Source organism: Staurois parvus, unplaced genomic scaffold (genome assembly GCF_062004578.1).
Source record: "Staurois parvus isolate SC_StPar_1 unplaced genomic scaffold, SC_StPar_1.0 ptg000154l, whole genome shotgun sequence".
NCBI classification, from domain to species: Eukaryota; Metazoa; Chordata; class Amphibia; order Anura; family Ranidae; genus Staurois; species Staurois parvus.
In genome coordinates this window covers 2,313,416-2,337,268 of record NW_028317950.1, presented here as the reverse complement: position 1 = coordinate 2,337,268, position 23,853 = coordinate 2,313,416, and the positions used below count along the sequence as shown (strand labels likewise).

The window sequence follows — 23,853 nt, the reverse complement described above, 5'->3', positions numbered from 1 at the left end:
TTGGTGTCAGTGGGGGGTGGAATAGTGCCCCATCATTGGTGTCAGTGGGGGGTGGAATAGTGCCCCATCATTGGTGTCAGTGGGGGGTGGAATAGTGCCCCATCATTGGTGTCAGTGGGGGGTGGAATAGTGCCCCATCATTGGTGTCAGTGGGGGGTGGAATAGTGCCCCATCATTGGTGTCAGTGGGGGGTGGAATAGTGCCCCATCATTGCTGTAAGTAGGGGGGGGGGGGGGAGGGAGGAATAGTGCCCAATCGTTGGTGTCAGTGGGGGGGGGGGGGGGGAGGAAAAGTGTCCCATCGGTGTCAGTGGGAGGAATAATGCCCCATCATTGGTATCAGTGACACCAACGATGGGGCACTATTCCTCCCACTGACACTTGCTGACCCCTGTTCCAGTACGGTGCTGCTGCAGCCAGCATATGTGGTTGCAGCAGCACCTAAGCACGGCACACTTACCTGCATCTCCACTCGATTTTCACGGGGCCGCTCAGTTCCACCTTCTCGCCGGTGATTGACCGCCTGTGTGCATTTCCTGAGCTACAGTTCTGGCGGCCAATCACCGGTGAGGAGGCGGAGCCGAGCAGCTGCACGAACATCCAGTGGACGAACCGAAGGAAGGAGCAGCCGCGCTTCCTGGACCGGATCGTCGTGGGACCAGAGCCAGGTAAGAGACAGCAGCCCCTGCCCACCCCTGTACTTAGTTTCCCTTCTGTTGGAAGGGGGGGGGGCGCCACCCCCCTAAAAAGTGTCAGCATGCCGTTACCGGCGTATAAGACGACCCCCGACTTTTGAGAAGATTTTCAAGGGGTAAAAAGTCGTCTTATACGCCAGAAAATACGATAGAGATATATATATATTTTATTTATTTATTTTTTTTACACAAAAAATTGTCACTTAAATGATTTACTGCTCACACATGCCATGGGTATATGTGGAATTACTCCCCAAAATACATTCTGCTACTTCTCCCGAGTATGGGGGTACCACACGTGAGAGACTTTTTGGCAGTCTAGCCAAGTACAGGACCCCAAAATCCGATAAGCACCTTCAGGCTTTTAAAGGGCTTTATTTCCTCATTACACTTCCTGACTACCTATCACAGTTTCGGAGGCCCTGAAATGCCAGGATAGCACCTAACCCCCCCAAATTACCCCTTTTTGGAAAGTAGACGCCCCAAGAAATTTGATAAAAAGCACAGTAAGTATTTTGCAGATCTTTGTTGCCACAAGTTTTTGGAAAATGAAGAAAAAAAAACAAAAACAGTTTTTCTATTTTTTTTATATTTCAAAACCTTGTGAGAAAAAATGAGATCTGCAAAATACTCACCATGCCTCTTTTTAAATTCCTTGGGGTGTCTACTTTCCAGAAAGGGGTCATTTGGGGGGGGTTTGGAGCGTTCCTGGCATGTTTGGGCCTTTGAAACTGTGATAGGTAGTGAGGAAGTTACGCACCTTCAGGCTTTCAAAGTGGTCATTGGATTTCAGGCTCCTGTATGTGGCTAGGCTCCCAAAAAGTCTCACACACGTGGTATCCCCATACTCGGTAGAAGTATCAGAATGTATTTTGGGGTGTAATTCCACATATACCCATGGCTTGTGCGAGAAATAAATCATTTAAATGACAACTTCGTGTAAAAAAACAACAAAACAAAAAGGGTGTCATTTTCCAGAAACTTGTGGAAAAAAAAAAAATCTTCCATGGACTCAATATGCCTCTCAGCAGATAGCTTAGGGTGTCTACTTTCCGAAAAGGGGTCATTTGAGGGTGTTTGTACTATCCTGGTATTTTAGCACCAAGAAATGTGATAAGCAGTTAGAAAGTAAAAGCTGTGTAAATTCCATTGTCTAGACTAGTGGTGGGCAACCTTTTTTTTCAACTGAGCCAAATCTCGCCAAAACCACGATTGAAATTTATTTTGAGAGCCACATTTTTAAAACTGAAAATACATCCCCCATATAGTAATTCATCCCCCATAGTAATTCATCCCCCCTATAGTAATTCATCCCCCATAGTAATTCATCCCCCATAGTAATTCATTCCCCATATTAAGTCCCCAAGTCCCCCCTGTGTCAATTCACTTACCTTTGCTCCGCGCGTTCTTCTCGCCGGGTTCCCGCGCCGTTCTGGTCTTCAGGGCGGACTGTGAGAGGAGAGGAGTTTGTCACGCTGCCCCGCCTACATCCTGACAGCTGCAGAGTCCTGACTTTTGGGGCGGCCGCCCGAGAGGAGGGAGGGGAACGGGCGCCCGGCACACAGAAGAGCCGCATTTAAGTTTGTAAAGAGCCGCATGTGGCTCGCGAGCCGCGGCTTGCCGACCACTGGTCTAGACCATAGTTTGTAGACGCTATAAAACTTTCACAAAAAGCAATCAATATACACTTATTGGGATTTTTTTAACCAAAAACATGTAGCAGAATACATTTTGGCCTAAATTTATGACGAAATTTTAGTTTTTTTTATGACCAAAATGAGAAAATATTGTTTTCAAAAAATTTTTTTTTCCTTAAAAACTTTCTGGTTATAGCGCCAAAAATAAAAAGTGCACAGGTGATCAAATACCACCAAAAGAATGCCCTATTTGTGTTAACAAAAAAAAAAAAAAAAAGTAAATTTCATTTATGTACCGTATTGCATGACCGCACAATTGTCCGTTAAACTAGCGCAGCGCTGTATAGCAAAAAAATGGCGTAAATTGCAGTATCTATACCATAGTTTGTAGACGCTATGTTCACACAAAGCAATCAATATACACTTATTGGGATTTTGTTTTACCAAAAACATGTAGCAGAATACATTTTAGCCTAAATTTATAACTAACTTTGAGTTTACTATATATTTTTTATAGCTGAAATTAAAAAATATCGTTTTTCTTCAAAATATTTGGTCTTTTTTTGTTTATAGCGTGAAAAATAAAAAGCGCACAGGTGATCAAATACCACTGAAAGAAAGCTCTATTTGTGTGAAAAAAAGGACGGAAATTTAGTTTAGGTGCAGCATTGCATGACTGCGCAATTATCAGTTGAATTAGTGCAGCGCCGAGTAGCAAAAAGAGGCCTGGTCATTAAGGGGGGTAAATCCTCAGGAGTTCAAGTGGTTAAGGACCGCCCTATAGCAGATATACTGTACAGAATCACACATACATATTATACACATACATACATATATATATATATATACACATACATATATACATACACACACACACGTCATTCTGCATTTCCGGGTAGGGGTCGCGCACCCTACCCGCACTGCCATTGGCGGCCGCAGATGTCAATCACCAGGTCCTGGACGGTAATTACCCAGCATCTCCGATGGGGAGGAAGATTGTTTTGTTTACAAACAATCTTTCTCCCTGTCAGCTGGAGCACACTGCACAGTACAGCCATCCCATCAGTGTTCTTACAGTGAAGAACACCCCCGCCCCCTAGTAAAACACTCCCATCACACAGTTAACCCTTTAATCCCCTCACAGTAACCCCTTCCTGCCCAGTGCCATTGATCCTAGATTGTAAGCTCGTAAGAGTAGGGCCCTCTTACCCCTCGTACATTGTTTGTTGTTGTTGTACTGTGCCATGTATTGTCCCCCCTATTGTACAGCGCTGAGCAAACCCTTTGGCGCTATATAAACTCGTAGTAATAATAATAATAATAATAATTATAGTGTCAGTGCTTTTCTTTTTTAGCAATGATCACTGTATTGGTGTCACTGGGGTGTAAGTGACATCAAGTTAGTTCCCCCCAGTGTCAGAATGTCTGCCGCAGTCCCGCTAAAAGTCGCTGATCGCCGCCACTACTAGTAGAAAAAAAAAAAAAAATCCCATTATCTATACAGCCATTTGTAAACGCTCTAACTTTCACGTAAACCAATTCATTTACACATATTAGGAATTTTTTAAGTAAAGACATGTCGCAGAATAAATTTTGGCCTAAATTTATGACAAAATTTGTTTAAAATTTTTTACTGGACATGTTTAATAGCAAAAAGTCTAAAATATTGTTTTTTCCCCCTCAAAATTGTTTTTTTTTTTGTTTTTTTTTGCGCTATAAAGCAAACAAAAGACAGACAATACCACCAAAAGAAATCTCCATTTGTGGGGAAAAAACAAAAAAAACAAACATTTTTTTATTTGGGTGCAGTGTTGCATGATTGTCAGTTAAAGTAGCACAGCGCCGTAACACAAAAAATGGCCTGATCAGGAGGGGGAGTGGTTAAGAAGCTTAAACAGATGTGTAGTAAGGGAGGAGTAAAATATAACTTGGGGGACCTGAAAAAAAAAAAAAAAAAGTTTTACCTTGGAGACAAATTCCAGGATTCTCGCCTTGGAAGTTTCTTTAAAGGCTCTTGGTCCCCACTGGAATTCATACTCTATGGGATCTGTATGGGGGATCTTATTATACTCCAGGTATCTAAAGTGTAGAAAAAGAATTGTGTGAAGAAAGGACTTCCGCAAATCCAGTATTGGTTGTAACAAGCTAAAACCAAAAACACCCTGAGGCTTTGAATGGGGGGAAAGAAAATTTATTCCTGGTAAAGTGAAGAACGGATTGTTTCTGCTTGTAGAATAGGTAATTCGTAGGAATAAACTCTACACCATGTTGACCTGATCATGTACTGCATTCTGATGCCTATACTTCTTATAGTATCACCAACGAATATATAATCTGCCATACATGTTATTGACTCATTCACTGGGTGCAACTTTTAATCTGTTGTATTTATCAAGAGCCCCATAGCAGGCAAATGTGAATTGTAGTTCCTGTGCATAGGGGTAGACTCCAATGAACAATTGGAAAAAAAGCAACACATCCCCATGTGTACTGGACTGGCTGCATGCTCCAGTGTACCATTTTAGGACATGCCATATTTAAAGGGCTTGCTCAGACATGCAGAAAAGACTGCCGCTCCTCTGAGAAGTGGATTGCTTTTCAGAGACATTAAACAGGTGTTGAGGAGGCGATATTTTGCCCCCCCCCCCCCCCAACTGCTTAATTTAACCCTTTAAATGTTGCACCACCAATTGCATGTAGTTGCAGGGCAGCCCTATTGTCATGTTCGGCCCCAGCTACACCTGCCAAAAAGTGACATGCAGTACAATTTTTTCTGCAGCACGAGTACAGCTGTGAGCAACTGCAGGTCACTGTTCAGGTGGGTGGTTGGGGGACCAGTAAAATCGCAGCTCAACTGCCCCCCCGGCCACACGTGTGAATGGAGCCAACCCAAAACTTTTTTTTTTTAGCTTTGACTAGAATGGGGCAGCGTGACAGACCAAAACCAGGACAGGGAATTTTGGAGGAGACTGCAGGCTAGCCTCTTGCCTACCGATTATGGGACCTGGCATCGGAGTTACCTCTATTGTGCCGCTATGTGCCTGGGGGGACTTTTGAGAGTACAGTTGCAAGAAAAAGGATGTGAACCCCTTGGGATTATGTGGAGTTTTGCATGAATTGGGCATAAAATGTGCTCTGAACGTCATCTAAGTCACAATAGAACACAGTCTGCTGAACATAATACTACACAAACATTAGATGTTGCCATGGTTTAATTGCACATAACATGTAAACATTCACAGTGCAGGGAGGAAAAAGTATGTGAACCTGTGGACTTAACTGGTTGACCCTCCTTTGGCAGCAATAACCTCAACCAAACGTTTCCTGTAGTTGCAGATCAGACCTGCACAACGATCTGGAGTAATTTTGGACCGCTCCTCTTCACAAAACTGTTTCAGTGTAGCAATATTCTTGGGATGTCTGGTGTGAATCGCTCTCTTAAGGTCATGCCACAGCATTTCAATCGGGTTGAGGTCAGGACTCTGACTGGGCCACTCCAGAAGGCGTATTCTGTGCTGTTGCAGCCATTGTTTTGTTGAATTACTTGTATGCTTTGGGTCATTGTCCTGTTGCATCACCCATCCTTCAGTTGGCGGACAGATGGTCGTACGTTTTCCTGCAAAATGTCTTGATAAACTCTGGAATTCAATTTCCCATCAATGACAACAATCCGTCCAGGCCCTGAGGCAGCAAAGCAGCCCCAAACCATGATGCTCCCTCCGCCATGTTTCACAGTGGGGATGAGGTTTTGATGTTGGTGTGCTGTGCCTTTTTTTCTCCACAAATAGTGTTGTGTGTTCTTCCCAAACAACTCAATCTTGGTTTCATCTGTCCACAGTATATTTTGCCAGTAGTGCTGTGGAACATCCAGGTGCTCTTTTGCAAACTTCAAAACGTGCTGCAATATTCTTTTTGGACAGCAATGGCTTCCTCCGTGGTGTCCTCCCATGTACTCCATTCTTGTTTAATGTTTTCCTTATTGTAGATGTGGCAACAAAAATGTTAGCATGTGCCAGAGATTTATGTAGGTCTTTAGCTGACACTCTGGGATTCTTCTTTACCTCATGCAGCATTCTGCGCTGTGCTCTTGCAGTCATTTTTACAGGACGACCACCCCTAGGGAGAGTAGCAACAGTGCTAAACTTTCTCCATTTGTAGACAATCTGTCTTACCGTGGACACATGAACATCAAGGCTTTTGGAGATAAGTTTGTAACCCTTTCCAGCTTCATGCAAGTCAACAATTCTTGATCGTAGGTCTTCTGAGAGCTCTTTTCTGCGAGGCATGGTTCACATCAGACAGTGCTTCTTGAAACCAGTAAACCCAAAACAGGTGTGTGTTTTTTAAGGGCAGGACAGCTGTCAGCAACACATCCAATATCATCACACTGATTGGAGTCAAGGTTGGCTCACTCCTGGCTCCAATTAGCTCTGGGAGAAGTCATTAACCTAGGGCCTCACATACTTTTTCCTCCCTGCACTGTGAATGTTTACATGTTATGTGCAATTAAACCATGGCAACATCTAATGTTTGTCTAGTATTATGTTCAGCAGACTGTGTTCTTCTATTGTTGTGACTTAGATGACGTTCAGAGCACATTTTATGCCCAATTCATGCAAAACTCCATTTAATCCCAAGGGGTTCACATACTTTTTATTGCATCTGTTTTACTTCAGATTCAAGTCCATGTCTCCCCAAAACACAGACGGAGGATTGGAGGACCCCCCCTACTCCTAAACTCAGAGCGGATGTTAATATAAATGAGCTGAAAACAACCTCATGCTGAGGTTTCTTGCGGTTACCCATTTATTAAGATATTATGTGTTTACCATTGTATATTTGTTCCGTTGTTAATGAGTCAACATTTGTCTGCTCACTAGTACTCCTGAAGGTTCATACATGATAGGATTAGTTTTGTGTCAACTTTACCTTGTTCTCTGATCAGTGTGGGATGTTTATCCCAATCTGTAATGTTTGTTTTTTTGTTCATGTGGGGACTGCCCCCATTTCTGTAGTGTATAAAAACATGTATTTTTCTGTTCAATAAAGAGTTCCAGTTGCACCTAAGCTAGTGTCTAGTTCTTGTGTGCAATGCCTAGTTATATTACCTTGGTCTTGTGGCCCAGCAGCAAGGAAGTCGTTCTGACAGAATCACGCAGGCAGGGTGTCAGGAAGTCCATCACAGGCAGTATTAGAACCCCTTCAGTTTTACTGCTGTCTGGGACTCCCAGCGATTTCTCAATCACTGTTCCAGGGGGTAACCTTTTTCCCAGCCAGGAAATTAAGGAAACTCTCAAAAACAGCAAATACGAAGAAGTAAAAATGCTGCTATTTCAGTAGGGGAATGCTAGGTCAAAAACAGAGTGAGAAAAAGAAAGCTCTCCAATGGAGCCCCAGATAAGCAGCAAAACTTGCCAGGGGTTCTAAAACTTCCACACTTTAGATCAATCACAATTTTTATAGTTTTGGATAGTTATATGTAATGAGCATTGCATGCCTTGCAACAATCAGTTGAATTAAATTACAATTCAAAGTTTATTTCACTTCAAGTAGTACCATTACAGAATAAGGATGCTGTATGTGCACTGTAATGGATTGCAGTAGCCTTAACTACATACAGTACTTTGTTCGGCACCGGTATGAGCGACCTCCCGTCTGTTACTGGAGTTAAATAGTTGGGATGAGCGTTTCTCCATCATTCAGGAGAAGCCTTTATTTTGGCAGTGAATACAAAGTTTCCTCCGCTTGCCTGGGTTGGAAATTGTGAGGTCATCTGCCTGCCTCTAAATGCCGACCAATCAGATGAAGTTTTGTATTTATGGATAAAAGCACAAGGCTTCTCCTGAATGGCAGAAAAGCATTTAGACAGATTCTTTAATTCAGAGTTTGAGTTACCAAACAACTGAAATGTGTTAAAGCTGGTAAGAACTGGCCACTGACAAGAAAGATTTGGTAGTTTTCAACTGTAACGTTCATTTATGCACTTAAGTTTCAAAAACGAATATTCGTCTGTCAGTGGCAGATTGGTGTAGAAGAAAACAAAACTGCCTATTGTATAGCCATCAATACAGCAGATCTGCAGCCATAACATATCTATAAAAAACAAAACAAAGCAAAAACAAACAAAACAAAAAAAACAAACAAAACAAAACTTGGCATTGGGAGGCAGACAACTTTGGTCTAAGCCTGGCCATTTTTTTTTTTTGCCCCAGTCAGGCAGCAGGCTGTTGAAAAACCCAAGATTCCCCCATCCACACAAGGAAAGTGGATGGAGGAATCCACCCTGCAGTACAATTGTGTTCTGACAGCCAAGGAGTCCTCACTATCAAAATACACTTAGCGCAGCAGCCATAGATTGTGAAAGTGTTCCAACGTTCCCATTCAAAAACAGTTGATAGATTGGGAAGGGCAATAGATGGATCAATATGAATGACGCGACCATGTGGGTGGATTACTGCACGGCCGAGCGTTTTTTTTTTTAAAGTGACAGCTAGTACGGCAATCTTCTCCCTGTACTTCGTTTATAGGGAGAGGGTTAGCAGCGCTGGCACCTGCAGGTTCAGGAACATCTTACATGTTTCACCTGTTATAAGGGTGGAACATGTAACATGTTCCCAAACGTGAACCTATCCTTTATATAGTACTTATCCTTTAAAGTGGAAGTTCAGGCAAAACTCAACTAAGGTTAAACCTACTCCCAGCCCCAGTCTAAGCATAGTCTATTTAAACCTGTAAAGAAAAGATCTGTATACATACCTATTCCAAAGCTGCTCCAGTCTGGTCCTGTCCCATGAACAACTGTCAGTGGCAGCTTCTGTATGGAGGAGGGACAGCCACCAATGGATGCCCAATAGTAAGTCTATAGGCAGCATCATCTCCCAAGCATTTCCAGCTGTTGGAAATCTTTCTTATACACCAAAGCCGCTGCTGGAGAGATCATAAGAATTGAATGGAGCGGGTTCAGAATAGGCAAGTATACAGATCTTCTCTTTATAGGGTTAGAATAGGTTTATAATGGGGTTGGAAGCAGGTTTAGCCTTCGTTAAGTTTTGCCTGAACTTCCACTTTAAGGCAGTAGAACACGGCATACGGCTGAGACACATTACCTTAATTGTACAAATGACAAATCATACAATGGGACAAATGTGTATGCAGTGACCTATTACAGGATTCACTCCTGAACCCCGGCAGAAGAACTGCACATTGCTCTGTGGTGTGCTGTAAACAGCAGAGTTACTGTACATAAGCCGCTCTGATCACACCACTATTCACTTCGTAGACCTAACAATGCAGGCTACTTACTTTTGCTTGACAAATTCATCAGTCACAAGTTTTTTCACATCCCCAAATTGCTCATGCTTCTCTCTAAATGTAAAAAATGAATAGAAGAAAAATCAAGACACTGGTTTGGATAAGCAACAAACAGATTTGGATACAAAATGAATTAAAGTGTTACTAAACCCACAACACTAAAATCAGTCTGTATATGCAGTAAAGCATGCTTGTTATACTCACGGTGGAACCCAAGGGGTTAATCCTCTGCATTGTGTAAAAATGCCGTTAGATTCCGTCTTCTCTGACCTTCTACTGTCCCCAATGCTGATCATACAGAGCTCTAGGAGTCACTCTGCACATGCTCAGTTTAGTGTGTCATTGCTAGAATTTTTTTTTCTTTTTGGGGGGGGGGGGGCGCATGTGATCAGCCCAGGGCCAATCAGCACTGTCATGCACCCTCATAGGACAGTCCGAGGAGAATGAAAACTCCTCCTAGTAACACTTTAAACAGGTTATATAGTTGGGAAAGGTGAAGAAAGAACAATTCTAACACACACTTTACTTTTCAACCGCTCCAAAATCCTTGCAGATACAGGCACAGAAAATGACAGCAGGGAAGGTGACATGTAATATGGGCACCTAGATGACAGCAGGGGACAGGATCTGTAATATGGGTACTGAGGCAAACATCAGTGGTATTCCCAAATAACCATGTCTTCCTGAACAGCCAATCCGTGGCTTGAGTGAAAAGACCCCATTATCCCCCATCTCATAGCTCTGTCCCAATACCTAAACCCGGAGGGATCCTTGAGCCCCTGAAAAGTCTGTATTTACCATTTAGATCTTAATTATGGTCTGGACCTAAAAAACATTTAGCAGGCTTCAGTAGTGGGGATAAAATGACTTGTTTGCTTACATGTATGAGTAGTAAATGTCCAAGCCAAATCTGCAGTTCCATTCTACAGGATAAAATGCTAACCATTTCAATAAGGAATAGGTTTTTCTATTTTTGTGCAAAACCTTTAAAAAAAATTATTCCATCATGAGTTTTGAAACATACCCTTGAATAATTCGCAGGTGCCTCAACATCTCCCATACAGCCGCTGCCAAAAGAAAAAACAATTATGATATTATGATATATCTAGACATTCTGTATTTGCCATCTCTATCTAGATCTACACTCCACCACTTTATTAGGTACACCTGTTCAACTGCTTGGTAACACACACATTGCTTATCAGCCAATCACATGGCAGCAACTCAATGCATTTAGGCATGTAGATGTGGTGAAGAGTATTTAAAAAAAAAAACAAAAAAAAAAAAACACACACACACACACACACACACACACACACACCAGACAACAACTGGATGGATGGATAGATAGAAAACTGGCCAAAAGATCGTATTCAGAGAGTAGTGGTAAGGATTCATACTCTGAATGGTTTGGGGTTGTTAGTGGTGTACCCCAAGGTTCAGTGTTGGGACCCTTACTTTTTAACATAGTTATAAATGATATAGGGTCTGAGATTATAAATCCCATTTCAGTCTTTGCAGATGACACCAAGCTGTGCAGTGGAATAACGTCCTTACAGGATGTCTCCAACTTACAAGCCGACCTCAATGCTCTGTGTTTTTGGGCAACTATGTGGCAAATGAGGTTTAATGTTGATAAATTTAAGGTTCTGCACTTGAGGGCTAAGAATATGCATGCATCATACATACTGGGGGGGTACAACTGGGGAGTCAATGGTGAAGGATCAGGGAGTTCTGGTAGATCACAAGCTTAATAATGGCATGCAATTCCAAGCTGCGGTTTCTAAAGTGAGCAAAATCCTCTCTTGTATTAAAAGAGGTATAGACTCCAGAGAGAGATATCATTTCCCCCGTACAAATCATTAGTAAGACCTCATCTGGAATATGCAGTTCAGTTTTGGGCACCAATTCACAAAAAGAACATTGGGGAACTGGAGAAAGTACAGAGAAGGGCAACCAAACTGATAAGAGGCATGGAGGAGATCAGCTATGAGGAAAGGTTAGAGGAACTGAATTTATTCTCTCTTGAGAAGAGGAATTAAGGGGGGATATGATCAACATGTATAATACATAAGGGGGGATATGATCTCCATGTATAATACATAAGGGGGGATATGATCTCCATGTATAATACATAAGGGGGGGGGGGGATATGATCACCATGTATAATACATAAGGGGGGATATGATCTCCATGTATAATACATAAGGGGGGGATATGATCTCCATGTATAATACATAAGGGGGGGATATGATCTCCATGTATAATACATAAGGGGGGGATATGATCTCCATGTATAATACATAAGGGGGGATATGATCTCCATGTATAATACATAAGGGGGGATATGATCTCCATGTATAATACATAAGGGGGGATATGATCTCCATGTAGAATACATAAGGGGGGATATGATCTCCATGTATAATACATAAGGGGGGATATGATCTCCATGTATAATACATAAGGGGGATATGATCTCCATGTATAAATACATTAGTGGTTCATATAGTGAACTCTGTGTAGAGCTATTCACCCTGAGGTCATCACAGAGGACAAGGGGGCACTCTTTACATCTGGAGGAAAAGAAATTTAATCTCCAAACATGGAAAGGTTTCTTCACAGTAAAAGCTGTGAAAATGTGGAATAGACTCCCTCAAGAGTTGGTTCTGGCCAGCTCAGTGGATTGCTCTAAAAAGTCCTGGATTCTTTCTTAGATACACAGAATATAACTGGATACTAACATTTATAAGTAAAGTTGATCCAGGGAATATCCGATTGCCTCTCGGGTGATCCGGAAGGAATTTTTTTCCCCTGCAGGAGTAAATTGGATCGTGCTTTGCTGGGGTTTTTTGCCTTCCTCTGGATCAACTGTGGGTATAGGATTATAACTTTTTTTTTTTTTTTTAAATGGCTGAATTGGATGGACTTTATCTTTTCTCAGCCAAACTATGTATCAACTGATCTACTGCGTAAAAAGACGCACAACCATCTCTAGGGTTTAGAGAATGGTCCAAAAAAAAAAAGAAAAAAAAAAGAAAATATCCAGTGAGTGATGAAAATGCTTTGTTGCTGTCAGAGGAGAATGGGCAGACTGGTTGCTGCGACGTTCAGATAGTAGGATCAGAATTTGGTGTAAACATGAAATTATGGATCCATCCTGCCTTGTATCAATGGTTCAGGCTGGTGGTAGTGTAATGGTGTGGGGGAGATTTTCTTGGCACTAGTGATGTGTACCTAATAAAAGTGGCCAGTGAGTGTATATATCTAGCAAGACCAATCAGCATTCAGGATGCAATGCTGCAGTGTCTTCAAGAATCTCAAAATAAAAACTTGTAAATGTGGAAAAGAAAAGAAAAAATAGGAGGAGCAAAACAGACAGCAGTTGATCTGATGACTGCAACGGATAGACAAGACATTGTTCGCATGAATGTTAAAACTAGTCCACATTTTTATGAATGTACGATACATTTTTAAAAAGACCTTTACTTGTGGAATCTTGCTGAATAATAGCGGTAGTAAACTTGTAACTACAGGTAAGCTTATGAGCTTACCTTACCTGTAAAAAAAAAAAAAAAAAAAAAAGCTTACCTGTAGGTACAATTCCTTTTCAATTCATTGATGATTTAAAGAGCAAGTGCACACAGATGATATACTGACAGGTTAGCTTTGACCAGAATGAATTATCTAAGCAAACGGTCACTGGTAATTCCACTGTATTTGATGCCTCTATAGGCTTTTAAAAATAAAACACAAATACTCACATTCTTTGACGGTGTTCCCCTTCATGAAAATAAGGCTCAAAATTACTGTAAGCAACCCTAACTTGGCAGTCTCATCATCTCTAGAAGAAGAAAAAAAAAAACTCTAAATATGTAGGTTATTTCAAAGGTTACAGAATCACACTTTTTCAGGCCAGTCTGTCTAAAAAGGACCAAAGTTGCTTCTTAAATCTTTAGCAACTATTAGGGTAACAACTCCTCCATTGGGCAGCTGGATACTGAATGTTGTGGCCTTTGAGGGTTGACGGCTGATGATGAATGAAGACCCCAGGAAAGAGTAAAGCTGGGTACATACTATCCGTTTGAGGTTTTTTTTGTTTTTTTAATTCCCCCATTCAACCCAGCGGGCTGAACGAAAAAAAAAAAAAAAAAAAAAAAAAAAAAAAACCCTGAAGAGCTCCTGAGACGCTCACTGTACTAACTGGGTGATGGTAGTACAGCAATTTCCCCGCAGAGCTATTGTGTTTTGATAGGGGGACTGCTGCACCCACCAGAGCACACTAGCCAGCGCTGGCAGCACTATTTGAATGCAGGCATTCTAGCATGCCCGTTTGGCTGGCTTCTGTCAGACAGACGTGTATACACGTGCCAAATGTCGGACAGTTTTGGTTGAACCAGCCAATATTCGGCCCACATGTACAGAGCTTAAAGAAAGGCACACAGACCACCATAGCATTTCACGCCAAGCTGTGACAGCGTGCTCCACAAGGCAACATTGGCAGTGAAAACCTGGTAGTGGAGGTTAAAAGGGTAGGGTGATAAGTCAAGGTCCTCACTACAATTATACAGGTTAGTCCCTCTTTTCTCATAAAAGAGAACGTGTGGCCCTTCAAATTCAGAGGCTGCCTCTACCACTGGTCTAAAGCTAGACATACATAGATCGAAATGGAGCAGGTTCAGCAGGAACCAGCTGAATTTCATATCATATATGGGCTTGATGGTTGTACACAAATTCATCTACAAATCAACTGGTGTAAAACCAACCAGTCAGGCTCTTCCAAATGATTTGTGCTGCCGGCTACAGCCAGCAACAATTAGGCTATGTTCACACTAGCTTTGTCAGCAGGCGTCATAGAGACGCTACCCAAACGCCTGTAACGCTTCTTAAACCCTATGAAAATTCTGTACATGGCAGCACACTGAAGCGTTAGCTTTCCGTTGCGGCAAAACTGGCGCCTCATGTTGAGTCAGGAGGAGTTGAAGCCTCCCATTCAAGTCTATGGTGCCGCTCCTCAAAACGCGGTTGTGATGCAGTTTTGAGGCGTTTTCGGACCGTTAATACCATTTGACTTCATTACAGGCATTTGTGGTGCAGTTTTAACGCTTGGCAAAAGCCTATCAAATGCCTCAAAACCGTGCATAGGGCGTTTGGGGAGCATTTGAGGAGCGTTAAAAACACTTCCCAAACACCTGTCAAACGCTATGGGGGAGTTTGGCAAGAGTTAGAAGTGTGAACGAGCCCTTACTGTATTTTGCTGGCGGGGAAGACTCACCACCAGCAGAACACAACAGCGTTGCTGGAGTGATTCCCCCATTCACACACTATGAGCACTTTTTTTGCTCAACCTGCTGATTGTAGTTTTAGGCAGACCATACATTATACTTCAGACAGACATTCACAAATGGTTCTGTATAAGCGATTGATCTATCTGGTAGGAGTTTATATTGAGTCTATACAAGCAGAAAATAGGCCTGTAGTGAATGCTACAAAACAAAGCAGGTAGAATTCACCCTCCAACCTACAAATATGAACACCAGTCATAATTGTCTGCCATCCTAACACCCAAGGCATTTACCTTTTTTTTTTTTTTGGACAAGATTTTGGCTAAACAGCACTGTTGTACAATGCCCCACAAAGATCTCCAAAGTTGAAAGAAAATAAATTAGACCGATTAATCGTATCAAGACAGCAGCCAGCGAATAGGGGTGCCAAAAAAAATTACTGAGAATGACCGATCACCTGCAAAAGGCAGTGAGATTTTGTGCAGTGCAGGAAAATGCGTGATATTGCATTGCACCTTGTGTGAAGAAGCCCTCAATGTCCATTTTCTGTAAAATGTATTCTGTAATTGACAGTCTTAAAGAAAGCCAGACAGTGACAGTATTTTTAAAAAGATTGTGTTTAAGGCCAAACACCCCATGGCATCAGATAGTATTGTTATAAAGCCAGAAAAGTCCCTCTTGTATGCCACTAAAAATAGAGATTTTGGGCCTCTGGTAACACAAACTAACTTCAGGGTTTAGCATTTTTTTCCTCTCAGAGTCTAATTATAATTACAGTAGCCCATTAGGGTGCACCAACTGAACAGTAACATGGAAGCTGGTAGAGGCAAATTCAGCATTCATATCGTGTCCGACACGTGGAAAACACACGTTTCCCACTTATACTTTCCACATGAACAGCCTTACAAGTGATACTTTCCACAGGAAAAACATAGGCTGCAGATGCATCCCAGATTATTAAGAGTTGTGATGTCACAAAAATGTCTTTACCCTCAATTCCTCCTCCCGCACAGCCATAGGCTTCCACCATTTCTCACAGGAAATGGGTGTCAATGGAATGAGGTGGCACCTCTGGACATCACATACAGAAAATATGAATAATTCAGCACCACATGAAATAAACACAATCCAAACAACATTTATTTCTCAACTTAACGACTTCTGGTCCACTTTAAGTAAAAATAATTAATAAAATGAAATTACCGTGCGCCTCCGCTGTTTGAAGCATATAGGATTGAAGATAATAAATTAATGAAGGCACAGACTCTCAATGGGGGTTATTAACTAAAACTGAAATGTGCAAAATCTGGTACAACGCTGCATAGAAGCATAGGTCCCTAACATACATACACATACTAGGGCCAATTTAGACAAGAGTCAATTAACCTACCAGCATGTCTGTGTGGGTTTCCTCCGGGTACTCCAGTTTCCTCCCACACTACAGACACAGGGAGCACATGACAAAAAAATTGGAGGGGAAAAAAAAAAAAAAAAAAAGGGAGTGCATTTATTATTTTTGTTGCAGGAGTCTGTAAAAGGATTGCACCAGCAATCAGCATTTCCCAGGTGCCATGCAGGTCTCCCACAGACCTGTCAGTATATCTATACGGGCAAGCAGATGTACTGACAGGAAGGATCAATGAACTACCACAACGCTCAACAGTGCCATGGTGGCTCATTGAGAACTACAAGCTGACAGCAGCAAAAGGGGGAGGGAGGGGGGATTAGGCAGCAGCTGCAGTGTTGGGAACAGGTTACACATTACACCCTAAAAATGGGTGGAAGATGTCACATGTTCCCAAAGGTGAACTTTTCCTTTAATTGAAAAGGCTTAAGTTAAAAGTTGATTGGAATCTGTTGCAGCTGTGCATGGTAGCCAAATGCTCCAGTTTTAGTAAATCTCCCCAATGTGTTCTAGTATAAATAACATATGGTGTTCAAAATTACAGAATTAAAGATAAAAAACTCCAGTAATGACAGAGCTTTTAAACATGCTGGTTTATAAGGGGATACCTCCAACAAGGTGTATTCGTGCGGTTTTCTACATAGTTGAGAATTATGTACACTTATTGGACTGCAATTCCAGTAGTTCTTTAACCCCCTTCTTTTTCCCACCCACCCTGGCGTCCCTTTAAAAGGTTCTGAATGCCTGGTAGGGCGGAAAGAATAGGCAATCCTGACCACTATGATTGGCTTTCACAGTGGCTACTTGATCAGAAGGAGATTCCTGCTGGTTCGTTAATCCCAAGAGCTGTCCTTGACAGCTTGGTCTCCAGTGATTGCACTCTCAGCACAGAATCATTGGCTGCCCAGCGACACACATGAGGTTAAAGCCCTCCTTTTTGCCACCGCATATATATGTGTTACAAGGGAGGTAACAGATTAAAAAGGTAAACCTACATGCAGCAACATGCCCCCCAACAATCATAGATCCGAAAATCTAGTCATCCACACCCACCCAGTGCTTTTAAAAATTTTAGTACATTTATCTTACACTTTCATTCCATCCCCCTCTACAGGCTCTAGTCTGTTGGTGAGAACATATACGTGGTTTTTGGTGTCAATCTCCTCCAGCTCAAAACCAAATACCTAAAAAGAAAAAAAATGGCACTGCTTCAAATTATGATTGCAACATACATTTTACCCTTCTCCCCAATTACTAGGATATTCTATGGAGTAACACCACACAAAGTAATATTTACCTATATATTTTATTTTACTGTTCTATGGTTTAATGTCTGCACTCCAGACAAGTTCTAAAAATTTCCTTTATGGTCATCTGTATATTGAGAAATCAGATTGGCCTACATGATTAGAGATAGATTCCTGGCATGGTATATTTTTTACATAGTTACATTTATTTATTTCAGGTACTTATATAGTGCCATCAATTTACGCAGTGTTTCACATATATATTGTACGGTCACATCAGTCCCTGGTACTTGTCTGTGAATTCACCGGATTTATTTATTTTTTATAGGTTTTATTTAAATCTATATATACAGTGGGGCAAAAAAGTATTTAGTCAGCCACCAATTGTGCAAGTTCTCCCACTTAAAAAGATGAGAGAGGCCTGTAATTGGCATCATAGGTAGACCTTAACTATGAGAGACAAAATGAGAAAAAAAATCCAGACAATCACATTGGCTGATTTGGAAAGAATTTATTTGCAAATTATGGTGGAAAATAAGTATTTGGTCACCTACAAAAAAGAAAAAGATTTCTGGCTCTCACAAACCTGTACCTTCTTCTTTAAGAGGCTCCTCTGTCCTGCACTCATTACCTGTATCAATGGCACCTGTTTGAACTTGTTATCAGTATAAAAGACACCTGCCCACAACCTCAAACAGTCACACTCCAAACTCCACTGTGGTGAAGACCAAAGAGCTGTCGAAGGACACCAGAAACAAAATTGTAGACCTGCACCAGGCTGGGAAGACTGAATCTGCAATAGGCAAGCAGCTTGGTGTGAACAAAGCAACTGTGGGAGCAATAATTAGAAAATGGAAGACATACAAGACCACTGATAATCTCCCTCGATCTGGAGCTCCACGCAAGATCTCATCCCGTGGGGTCAAAATGATCACAAGAACGGTGAGCAAAATTCCCAGGACCACACGGGGGGACCTAGTGAATGACCTGCAGAGAGCTGGGACCAACGTAACAAAGGCTATCATCAGTAACACACTACGCCGCCAGGGACTCAGATCCTGCAGTGCCAGACGTGTCCCCCTGCTTAAGCCAGTACATGTCCGGGCCCGTCTGAAGTTTGCTAGAGAGCATTTGGATGATCCAGAAGAGGATTGGGAGAATGTCATATGGTCAGATGAAACCAAAATAGAACTGTTTGGTAGAAACACAACTCGTCGTGTTTGGAGGAGAGAGAATGCTGAGTTGCATCCAAAGAACACCATACCTACTGTGAAGCATGGGGGTGGCAACATCATGCTTTGGGGCTGTTTCTCCGCAAAAGGACCAGGACGAATTATCCATGTACAGGACAGAATGAATGGGGCCATGTATCGTGAGATTTTGAGTGCAAACCTCCTTCCATCAGCAAGGGCATTGAAGGTGAAATGTGGCTGGGTCTTCCAACATGACAATGATCCCAAACATACCGCCCGGGCAACAAAGGAGTGGCTTCGTAAGAAGCATTTCAAGGTCCTGGAGTGGCCTAGCTAGTCTCCAGATCTCAACCCCATAGAAAACTTTTTGAGGGAGTTGAAAGTCCGTGTTGCCCAGCGACAGCCCCAAAACATCACTGCTCTAGAGGAGATCTGCATGGAGGAATGGGCCAACATACCAGCAACAGTGTGTGCCAACCTTGTGAAGACTTACAGGAAACGTTTGACCTCTGTCATTGCCAACAAAGGATATATAACAAAGTATTTGTTTATTGACCAAATAATTATTTTCCACCATAATTTGCAAATAAATTCTTTCCAAATCAGCCAATGTGATTGTCTGGACTTTTTTTCTCATTTTGTCTCTCATAGTTGAGGTCTACCAATGATGCCAATTACAGGCCTCTTTCATCTTTTTAAGTGGGAGAACTTGCACAATTGGTGGCTGACTAAATACTTTTTTGCCCGTGTGTGTGTGTGTGTATGTGTATGTGTATGTGTATGTATGTATATATATATATATATATATATATATATATATATATATCTCCGGTGAATTAACAGACAAGTACCCAGTCCCTAACCCTCAGGGGGCGTACAATCTAAGGTACATTGGTTCAACTTGGCCCAGTGTGACTATGTATACACTATACCTGGCCGATGCCCCTGGAAGCTGGCAATCACTGAAGTAGATACCACTACTCCAGGGATCTCCACTTGCTACCGAGTCCCATTCTAAGCATCCTGGCCTGCTGCATTCTGAACACAGGACAATTGGCAGTTCAGCACTGGCACTCTTCAGAGAATTCTTTATATACTGTATACAATAGGTGTGCTCAACCTTTTGAAGAGCGTGGGCCACCTAAAGTGAAAAACTTTAGATTAAAAATTAAACATGGGAAAAAAGTCAGGAATTGTAATGCAGAAGAGACATGCTTTGTCTTTTCTGCATCAAAGTTACCCATCTGCCTGTCAACCCCTGTACAGTAAGCCACGCAGTTACAGTCACTGTACAAATTCAGCAATGCCAAAACTAACTGAACTCCCACACATGCGTGGGAGTGACGTCATCCCCGCAAAGCCAATTAAGAGCAGTCAGCTTTCAGGACCTCAAACCAGGCTGCCCGAAGATGTCAGCAGCCAGGTGGGGAACTCCAGGATGGCTCATTGCTGGATCAGAGGCAAGTCAAGTTACACTTTAAGAGTTTTGCTGTAGACTGCCATTATATCCTGCAGGTTTGGTGTACTTTCTTTTACAAAGAATTCTATTATAGAATAGTTAGGAGCAGAGAATCAGTCAAAAACAGATGCATTGACCAACAGGAATAAGAAAGTATTCGATGAATATTACAGACTATGTACTGATGGAGAGACATAGAAATAAACTGCATACTTAAGTGCTGTGTAAAGAAAAAGAGAACAAAAAAAAAGAGAAAACAATAAGTTGCAAAAATGGTAAACATTTAGGGACCAATGACAATAGGTTTGGTGTACTTTCAAACAGAGCATCCCACCTGCAAGATATAATCAAAGTCTACAGCTCAGTGCAGCTAACCCACACGAAAGCTGCAGGTGCATCCGCATCAGTGAGAAAGCAGCCTAATAGTGGACAACCCTTTTACAGGTGCCAATATGCCCACTGCAAATGCACGTGTTTAATATACTGACCTTCTTTTCCTCTTCCAGTTTCAGCTGGCATCACACTCCAGGCTGCTAGAAAGGTCCCAGACGAAGTGCACATGGTATCACTCCACCTGGGACAGGAGTCGGCGCTACAGAGGAATCATCAGCTTGTGCTGCTCCTGCTCCCCCTGTGGCCACCTGCTTCCTCCATGCACTCTGATGATTTGGGATGGCAGGTCAGCAGCCCGTTGAAAACGATCTTGACTTGCAGTCCTGCTATTCCAGAGCGCAGGCATGCGCTTTCCTGGTTTAAAGTCACAGCCAGATCAGAGGGCTCCGCAGGCCATGGGTTGAGCTCCTCTGGTATACATTATCCATACAGGAATTTGTCTCTAAGAATTGGTGATATAAATTTAGTCAACCTCACAAAAGCCTTCCAGAAAGTGTATTTTCAATCAGGTAACACCTGACCTATATATTGGCATGCTGAAAATTTGTCTTCAATTCCACCTCTGACCTAGAACAGGTATAGAGATAAATAATTCAAACATTTGTGACCCATTTACACAATGTTTATTCTGGGTCAGTTCCAATAATTATTCAAGTGAGACACAGCCAAGAAAATAGCATTTCCAAAAGGAGGCATGTAGTGATAGCCCCCAGTTTTTCCTCTTACAACATATTCACTTTAACCTCTTCACGCTGGCACCTCCCAGCCCTTTAAGGGGTTTCTAAAACCAGGAGGTGGGGCGGGGTTTAGGGCCACATGACTGCTGGTGATTAGCGGTCACATGATCGGAAAGGTCTTGATCACAAGGAGTGATCGGGACCGTTCTGTGGGACGCCAACACATGCTGGGAGCGTGCAGGGCACGCGCTCTCAGCACGTTTGTTTACAAATGGTATGCAAATATGCAGCTGCTCGACATCAAGGCCCAGCTACCGAGAGGCAGCATATTTGCGTACAGTCAGCGTGAAGAGTTTAAGAAGAATCAGTGTGCATCACTACTAAGCTAACAGCCGAGCTTGCATTCATATTCAGCAACTATGGTGTGCACAGAATTACCAACTATGCAAAAAAAAAACAAAACTGGAATGTTCAATAACTAGAAGACTTCCTCTCACTTCCTGTAGTGTTATGCAGAGAGTGGAAATCCAATCAATGTGGCCACCAACAGTAATGGAAAATGACAGAAGAACTCTTCCACAAACTCTACCCAAAACCTTCTAGAATTCCATTTTACCCATTTTAAAATTCAGTATTTGCAAAACAAAGGGGTGCACACAGAATCTGGTGAAGCTCTGTATAGTAACCAATCAGCTTCCAGGTTTTATTTTCAAAGCCTGATTGAACAATCTGAAGTTAGAAGCAGATTGGCCACCAAGCGCAGCTGCACCAGATTCTGAGTGCTCCAGTTCTAGTAGATCTCTCCCATAGTGTCCTATTATGCTATATAGTATTTTGTGCCACCTGACATGTACTACATGGAAATGGTTTTAGTTCCCAGCAAAAAAGGGAGTGAAGGCCTTCTATTTATTTCTAAAAGTCATGTTTCTCTTGTTCTTATTTTGTATTACATAACCTACAAGGAAAAGCAGTTTTAAAATCTTCACATATGGAAAGCTCCCCAGGGTTACACTCACCTCCTGCAGCGTTTTCTTAGCACGGAGAAGTATTTCAGGATACACATCCTTGTATTCCTTCACCACATGCTTTATAATCTCTGTAGAGAAAAACAACATTTAGCTCGATAGGTCTAATCCATAACTCATCTTTCCACAATGCAGCATAAGCTTCCAACTTTTTTGGGTCTACTACAAACAAGGTGTTGGAGGGAGGTGAGAAGATGTGTATATTGGTGAGAATTACTGGATCAAATACAGTATTAGCTGCCTCTCCAGGGGACAAAACATTTTTTTTGTAACAAAATGGTGGGGTGGCTTGGTAGACAATTTCAAGAGTATAAAACTCCATTCCATTATTCATGCAGGACTTGGAACAGTGCTGCTTATACAACAACCAATTTTTCAATTGTAACCAAGCAACCCTGTAACTATAAATAATGATAATATATAAATGTATTAACCACTTGCCCTCCTGAGGACTTACCCCCCTTCCCGACCAGGCCATTTTCGCGTTACTTAACTGACAATTGCGCGGTTGTGCAACACTGCACCCAAATGAAATTTACGTCCTTTTCCCCCCACTAATTGAGCTTTCTGTGGTATTTGATTGCCTGTCTTTTACTTTTTGATATTAAGCATGTCCAGTAAAATAAATATCTAAATAAAATTTCATCATAAATTTAGGCCAAAATGTATTCTGGGACATGTCTTTGCTAAAAAAAAAAAATCCCAATACATGTAAATTAATTGATTTACGTGAAAGTTATAGCATTTACAAATGGTGGTATATGTACTGGGATTTTTTTTTTATTCCATTTTTACTAGTAACGGCGGCAATCAGCGACTTATAGCAGGACTGTGGCGAACTGACTGTGTCACTGACATCCCCAGTGACACCAATATGATCAGTGCCTAAATAAAAATAAAAAAAAAGCACTGACTGTACTAATTGCACTGGGCAGGAAGGGGTTAACTTGAGGGGTGATCAAAGGGTTAACTATGTGCAGGGAGTGTTTTACTACGGGGCGGTGTGTGTGTGTGTTTCACTGTAAGCACACTGCTCTGGATTGCTGTGCACATCCAGAGAAGTGTGCCCGAGCTGACAAGGAGGAGGACTGTTAGTAAACAAAACAGTCCTCCTTCCTGTGAGTGATTGTTGGAAATCACCGTCTGATCGTTGGTGATAGACAGCCGCAAATGGCGCAGGCAGGACCCACGTGCGCCCCCTGCCCAGAAATACACACTTGTGTACCCGTTCCACCCTGTAGAAGTATTTCTGATTAGAACCCCTGTCAGTTTTCATTGATGTCTGTGCCCCCATTAGGGAGATTCACCCTGTTGACCTTTATCACTGAAATTGAAAAGAAAATCCCAAATTTTGGGTTGTCCCCAGAAATGTAAGAGCGGATATCTTCCAATGGGAACACCAGTTCTGGTGACCTGGGGGTCCTCAACAGATTACCCTAATTTGCAGGGAATTCCTCTCACTTCCTATTGTGGCTATGGGACAGGAAATTAAGGACAATCTCCCCAAACGGGGGACACAGGTGGCAA

At 42.1% G+C, this 23,853-nt stretch overlaps 1 protein-coding gene and 1 non-coding gene across 3 annotated transcripts in view; both read right to left on the bottom strand.

Moving 5' to 3' along the window:
* Positions 1 to 23,853, bottom strand: part of LOC149463415 (non-structural maintenance of chromosomes element 3 homolog) — a 53,882-nt gene that overhangs the window by 12,686 nt on the left and 17,343 nt on the right. The window contains exons 5-10 of one of the 2 annotated variants that reach the window (XM_089674909.1): positions 22,318 to 22,397; positions 17,422 to 17,516; positions 13,407 to 13,486; positions 10,667 to 10,709; positions 9,634 to 9,696; positions 4,296 to 4,410 (exon numbers count right to left, since the gene is read on the bottom strand). In XM_089674909.1, the coding sequence (XP_089531035.1) occupies positions 4,296 to 4,410; positions 9,634 to 9,696; positions 10,667 to 10,709; positions 13,407 to 13,486; positions 17,422 to 17,516; positions 22,318 to 22,397 (476 nt within the window). The remainder of the gene's footprint in view (positions 1 to 4,295; positions 4,411 to 9,633; positions 9,697 to 10,666; positions 10,710 to 13,406; positions 13,487 to 17,421; positions 17,517 to 22,317; positions 22,398 to 23,853) is intronic. The other variant, XM_089674908.1, reaches the window with a different exon arrangement.
* Positions 9,477 to 9,596, bottom strand: LOC149463416 (small nucleolar RNA SNORA11). The gene has a single exon (XR_016312444.1). It is a non-coding gene; the product is annotated as a small nucleolar RNA SNORA11 (small nucleolar RNA).